At 35.3% G+C, this 6,317-nt stretch overlaps 1 protein-coding gene across 2 annotated transcripts; it reads left to right on the top strand.

Moving 5' to 3' along the window:
• Positions 1-2,732: 2,732 nt before the first annotated feature.
• Positions 2,733-5,365, top strand: lmo4 (LIM domain only 4). Of its 2 annotated transcripts, none has more exons than XM_051700813.1 (4): positions 2,733-2,832; positions 3,384-3,632; positions 3,891-3,987; positions 4,511-5,365. In XM_051700813.1, exons 2-4 carry the CDS (start codon positions 3,397-3,399, stop codon positions 4,673-4,675), a joined length of 498 nt encoding a protein of 165 aa, XP_051556773.1. In that variant the 5' UTR covers positions 2,733-2,832; positions 3,384-3,396; the 3' UTR covers positions 4,676-5,365. The 2 variants fall into 2 exon arrangements, with proteins under 2 accessions (XP_051556773.1, XP_051556772.1); XM_051700812.1 differs by having other exon boundaries at positions 2,753-2,832; positions 3,380-3,632.
• Positions 5,366-6,317: the final 952 nt, after the last annotated feature.

Raw genomic sequence — 6,317 nt, 5'->3', positions numbered from 1 at the left:
ACTTCTTTTCACTTTGTATACCATTACACTCCCCTTTCTGCACACATATAATCTTCAAACTTTGTGCTCCGCCATTAGATCAGCGACTTGGACTTCATTACACAAACAAAGACCCAGTGAAGTGTTGCTGGTCTCATTTACAGAAAATCTACAGAGGCAAAACCAGAAATTGGGGTTGGTTTGCTTTTACAAATAAAACTTGAGTATGAGGAATAGCTCATGCATTCATATATACATTTGGGCTTTCGGATAATTTCATGCACATTCGTAATATTATATGCTTCTTTGCCTGTGTGTTTTGTTGTGTCTCCAGATGTTTCAGGGGTAGATTATCTCTTTTTAAAGGGATAGGTCACCCAAAAAATTATTTACTCACCCTAATGCCATCCCAGATGTTTATGACTTTCTTTCATCTACTGAACACAAATGAAGATTTTAAGAAGAATATTTCAGCTCTGTTGGTCCATACAATACAACTAAACTGTGACCAGTTAAGCGATAAGTGTGGGTGAGAAACAAATCAATATTTAAGTCCTTTTTTACTATAAATCTCCACTTTCACATTCTTCTTTTGTTTTTGGCAATTCACATTCTTGGTGCATATCGCCACCTACTGGGCAGGGAGGAAAAATTATAGAAAAATATTAATATTTAAGTCCTTTTTTACTACCCTACACTAATTTTATCACTTCTAAAGACATGGATTTAACCACTGGAGTCGTGTGGATTGCTTTTATGCTGCCTTTATGTGCTTTTGGAGCTTCAAAGTTCTGGCTACCATTTACTACCATTCACTACCATTTACCATTCATTCTTCTAAAAATCTTAGTTTTTGTTCAGCAGAAGAAAGAAATGCATACACACCTGGGATGGCATGAGGGTGAGTAGATGATGAGAGAATTTTTTTTTATTTTTGGGTGAACTATTCCTTTAAATAAAGTATATAAAGTTCACAGATGTTTGTGTTCATACAATATAGTGAATGTGCAGATATAAGCAGCCTCAGACAGTCTAGATGGAAATAAAAGGTTCTCAAAGTAAACAGCATCCTATATATCAACACTAAGCCACTCTAATGGCTTCGTCGTGTCATCAGAGACTAATTTCCTACATTAAAGGGGCATTGAATAGTGACATAATACACCATAATGAGAGACAGAAAGCCTGTGCGACAAACACAACGCTCTCCCCTTCTGTCTACATCTCTGTAATCTAGAGTGCGCAGGTTTAAATTAAGATCAATTGACAAGATAAACAGTTTTTCCTGGTTCCCATGACTACCACTTTTCACCCAAACTACTTTTATTGTATTTTATCTGATGGTAATCAAGTCTAAATGACAGACAGATGATTAGACAGCCAGGATCCTTTTCTCACGGATGATTTTCTATTGCCACCCAATCAGACTGCTGTCAGGGTTTCTTTTCATAGTGATTTGGCCACTACGTTGTGTGTGTGTGTGTGTGTGTGTGTGTGTGTGTGTGTGTGTGTGTGTGTGTGTGAGAGAGAGAGAGAGAGAGAGTCCCATTGTAAGGACTCCAAATGGGGAATATGAAGCAGCTTTTAAAAAATGTCCTCTTCAAGGAATATTCCGGGTTCAATACAAATGAAGCTCAATTAACAGCATTTGTAACTGTTGATGACCACAAAAAAAAAATAATTTAAAAAAAATTATATAATTTTGCCTTGTCCCTCCTTTTCTTGAAAAAAAAATAAATAAAAGAAGCTCAAATCTGGGTTCCAGTGAGGCACTTCAAATGGAAGTGAATGGGGCCAATACGTAATTCATGAGTTCACATGTTCATGTAATCTTTGAATGAAGAAAAGACAAACATATGTGGCTCATTGTCCATAATGGAGGGCTTGAGCTCAAGACGATTTAGAGTCTCCTTGTCTGATTTAGTGGTAACTAGCCATGAAGGTGGAGTTGGGATGCCGGAGGGATGCTGGAAGAACTGTCGCCGGGTAGAGGTAAGTGACTGTTTATATATGATTACTCCAGTGTTGACTGGTTGGATTAAATGAACATGCTCCTCCCAAACTTTTGTTAAGAACTCCATATGTTATAATACTCACTCTTTCAAAAGTATAGCCACAAGATATTAACAATATGCATGTTAACATGATTTTAGTGTGATAAAATCTTACTAACCTTTTCTGTGTAAAGTTATAACCAATTTTACAACTTCATTGCAATATGTCAACAAACCCTAAAACCCTAAATTGACTGTAAAATGAGATTAAACAATTTTACAGCTCAAATAATACTTAAGATTTAACAGAAGAATTATTGTGTAAATTCAGTGTTTTTATAAAATTATCAGCTTAACATTTCTGCCTTTAAACCCTCCAAAAACTAGTCCCATTCACTTTTATTGTAAGTGCCTCACTTTAATCTCGATTTTTGCTCCTTTTTTCAAGAATTTATTTTATTTTATTTCTTTATTTTTTTTGTAATCAATGTTATGCCACAAATGTTGTCGACTTTGACAAATTAATTTTTGTTTAGGCCTATGGATCTGTGAGCCAATTTTGTGATTTACAATTTGAACAGCCCGTTAAATGTCAGTAATCAAATGATGATTGCGCAGTTGAGATGCTGATTACATCAATAATCATGCAGTGTCTAAATACTGTACCTGCCCGAGCCAAGGAGCACTAAAATACCGGCCCGAGCAGGAGGTCAAAATTTAGGTGACTGGTGATTGGCTGAAACGTGCCTGACGTCACCTCACAGATGTTAAAAGGGATAGAATTGTGTTGTCAACGTAGCGCAGCGTTCACGTTCACCGTTAACTTAAGGACTTCGCATGGATGACATGCCAAATGTAGGTAAATTAATTCTCCTCCGTATTCATAAGATCTATTTTTTTTTTTTTTTTTTGCCTAAAAAGACACGATATGGTCGGACGTCGGTGTTTGACGAATTAAACTGGATCATCGTTTGACTGCGCGATTATTTGTTCTGTTTATGAGTCTGTGACATGATCGGATAGTTGACAAGAAAGTATAAGGGGCCGTTCACACCGCACACGTTTTTGCGTCCGTCTGCGATGTTTTCGCATTGTTTTCCTATGTAAACGTTTTTTTTTTTTTTTTTTTTGTTCTCATTAAACACTTTTTTCTCGCGCAGAAACGCAGCGTGTGCAGTTTGCTAGAACTTTAACTGTTAAAATGTGTCTCGTGATAGCTGCGTTTCGTGGCTCTGAGTCTAGACTGTTTTTGTTTTAGCGCAAGGACGCGTTTGGTGTGCAAACTTGAACATGTGAACTTCATTAGTAAGACGGCTTACTGGACAGATGAGGTTCAATAAAGGCCGATTGCCAACTGATAAGTGTCTATATTTATGTTGTGTTCTCTGTTATGAAATCTGTTCTAGGTAGTGACCCAGTTATTATGGTAAACACTGCCTGCAATACACAACTAGCTCATGTAAGAATGGGGGCTCTGGCATGGAAACGGTGTATTGGATGCGGATGCAAGATTTCTGACCGGTTCCTCCTGTTTGCTTTGGATGGATACTGGCACTGCCACTGTCTCAGGTGTTCCTGCTGCCATGCCAAGCTGGCAGAAATTGGCTCTTCGTGTTTCACCAAGCGTGGCTTGATCCTCTGCAAAAGTGACTATATAAGGTCAGACTACATGATACTACATGATACTCAGTTTTGTTATCAGCTGCTTGATGATTTACATTTATAATTTTTATAATGATTTATCATTGAATTTCTTCATCCACTGTTACTGTAACAAGACAGAGAATGTGGTATTACACTTTGAGGAAACAAACTAATCAAGCAGCATCAATAAGTCGGTATAAATGTTGTAAAGTGCTTTCTTAGTAATAACATGCTTATTAAAAGACTTATGTTTGATTATGCTGTTCACTACAGATTATTTGGTAACAGCGGAGTCTGCAGGGCTTGCAATAAATCCATCCCAGCAAGTGAAATGGTTATGCGGACACAGGGAAATGTTTTCCATGTCAAGGTAATCGACTTTATTAAACTGAGCCATTCAAATACATTTAATTCAGAAGTTATCTACATGTGTAGTCATAGTTTGGTAACACTTTACAAAAAGGTTCCATTTGTTAACATTAGTTAACAACATTAATTAACATGAACTAACAGTGAACAATACTTATTAAGCATTTATTAAACTTGGTGAATGTTAATTTCAACATATAGTAAATATTTTTAAATGAAAAGTTGTATTAGTTAACATTAATGTACTATGAACTAACATGAACTAACAATGTACAATTGTATTTTTATTAACTAAGATTAATAAATGATGTAAAAATATACAGTTAATTGTTAGTTGCATGATACCTAATGCATTAACTAATGTTAACAAATAGAACCTTATAGTAAAGTGTTACCCATAGTTTTTAGGCTGTATGCTAAAGTGTCTTTTTACGGTGTTCTGATATGTTGTCTTCACAGTATTGTCACAGCAGTCAATTCACTATTTTTTTTTTCTTTTTTCTTTTTTCTTTTTACTCTTGCAGTGTTTTGTATGCTCCATCTGCCATAATCAACTAATACCTGGTGATCATTTTCACTATGTGAATGGAGAACTGTTCTGTGAGCGGGACAGGCCAACAGCTTCTCCAGACACAAACAGTCACTTGGATTCACTTCGGGAGCACAATATTTCAGAACAGAAGTCATGAGCTGATCATTTTTTGCTTTTGAAATGAGCTCCAAGAAAGAGACACTAATGGAGCACCTAGTTTCATATTCAAGATTTCACATAACCCTGTAGTTGCTTTGTCAGCAACAGACCATTTTGTGAAGGTCTAATATTGTGGAAATTCAACATATGTGGCAATATCTGCTAGTGTAAATGAGGTTAACCACTGGAGCTGAAAAGCAATATTAGCAGGTGCCCTTGCGTATCATAATCAATTATGAATTGGTTTGCACTGAATTACCTTTCTCATATATACTGTGGTGGACCTGCAATAATTTAGTTGTGGTATCTAATAGTCTTAAAATTGTGCTTGACTGTGTACTTAACTTCAGTGGGCTACCTCTGCAACTGTTTTTGCTGACAAACATTGAATCCACACAACCCCATCTTTCACTGGTGTGTGAGTGACATTTATCTTTTGTTAATGGGACCGCTGTTTTGCTTGGTCCATAATTATGATATCACTGCACTTAACCTGTCCATACAAGTCAGTCCTACAAGCATCCAGAGAGTCCAGATGTCTTACCATTTAGCTAACTAATCTGGTTCCCTGCATCATTTGAAACTGCTTTCCAGGGATATCTATGGGAGTATAAAGCTTTTTTTGTCTCTGAAGTGTGCTGTGTAACAAGTAATATTTTCTTTGTTCCAAATAAATGAAAACTTTAAAAGGAACTCCATTTAATGATATGATGTGTGTACTTAGTAATTGTGATAAATTCTAAGAACTCCAAAAACTATATGGATACAGAAAAATCTATGGAAAACATCCCCCTCTGTTGGCTGAATGGAGAACTGTATCTGTAGGAACTTATTTGCATGACAATAACATAAACATAAACTGAATAGCAAAAGCAACTATTAGTATACAGGGTTGGGAGGGTTACTTTTGAAATGTATTCCACTACAGATTACAGAATACATGATGTAAAATGCCATTTGTAACATATTCCATTAGATTACTCAAGGTCAGTAACGTATTCTAAATACTTTAGATTACTTCTTCAGCACTGGTAGATTTTTTCACTTGTTTTGACTATAAAAACTCAAATAGACAAAATACATGTTAAAAATAAGTTCTCTGAAAAACCTAAATATCTTATGAGGTGTTGTTTCTAAAACAAGATGAATCTAATTGATCTTGTTTTAAGGATTTTTAGATATTTTTACAGGAAAACAATACAAAAATTACTATCAAGAATACAATTTTTGCCCTAATATCAAAAGACTTACTAGAAAAAAGGAATTATGATCTAACGTGAATTTTCTTGATAAAAAAATATGATCATGCCTGGTAATGTGCATGTAAAATGGCTAGAAATAGCATTTTAGCTTAGCGTAAAGCTGACAATTTACACAAGGTTTATTTCTATTTCTTCTGCTCCAAACTTACTTCAAACTTACTTCTCTGTCTGCTCGTATGAATGTAACACATCATAAGAAAGTGTTTCACCGCTGTTCAAATGCACTTTGGATCGCATTATTTATATGTATAAATGTTTTCCATCTGAAAGGACTAAATATTAAATGAAACAAATGACAATAAAATGCAAAGTAATCTCTTCAGTAATCAAAATACTTTTTGAATGTAACTGTATTCTAATGACCAATGATTTAAATTG

This window comes from Myxocyprinus asiaticus, chromosome 6 (genome assembly GCF_019703515.2).
Source record: "Myxocyprinus asiaticus isolate MX2 ecotype Aquarium Trade chromosome 6, UBuf_Myxa_2, whole genome shotgun sequence".
Classification (NCBI taxonomy): domain Eukaryota; kingdom Metazoa; phylum Chordata; class Actinopteri; order Cypriniformes; family Catostomidae; genus Myxocyprinus; species Myxocyprinus asiaticus.
This window is presented reverse-complemented; position numbering and strand designations above follow the sequence as displayed.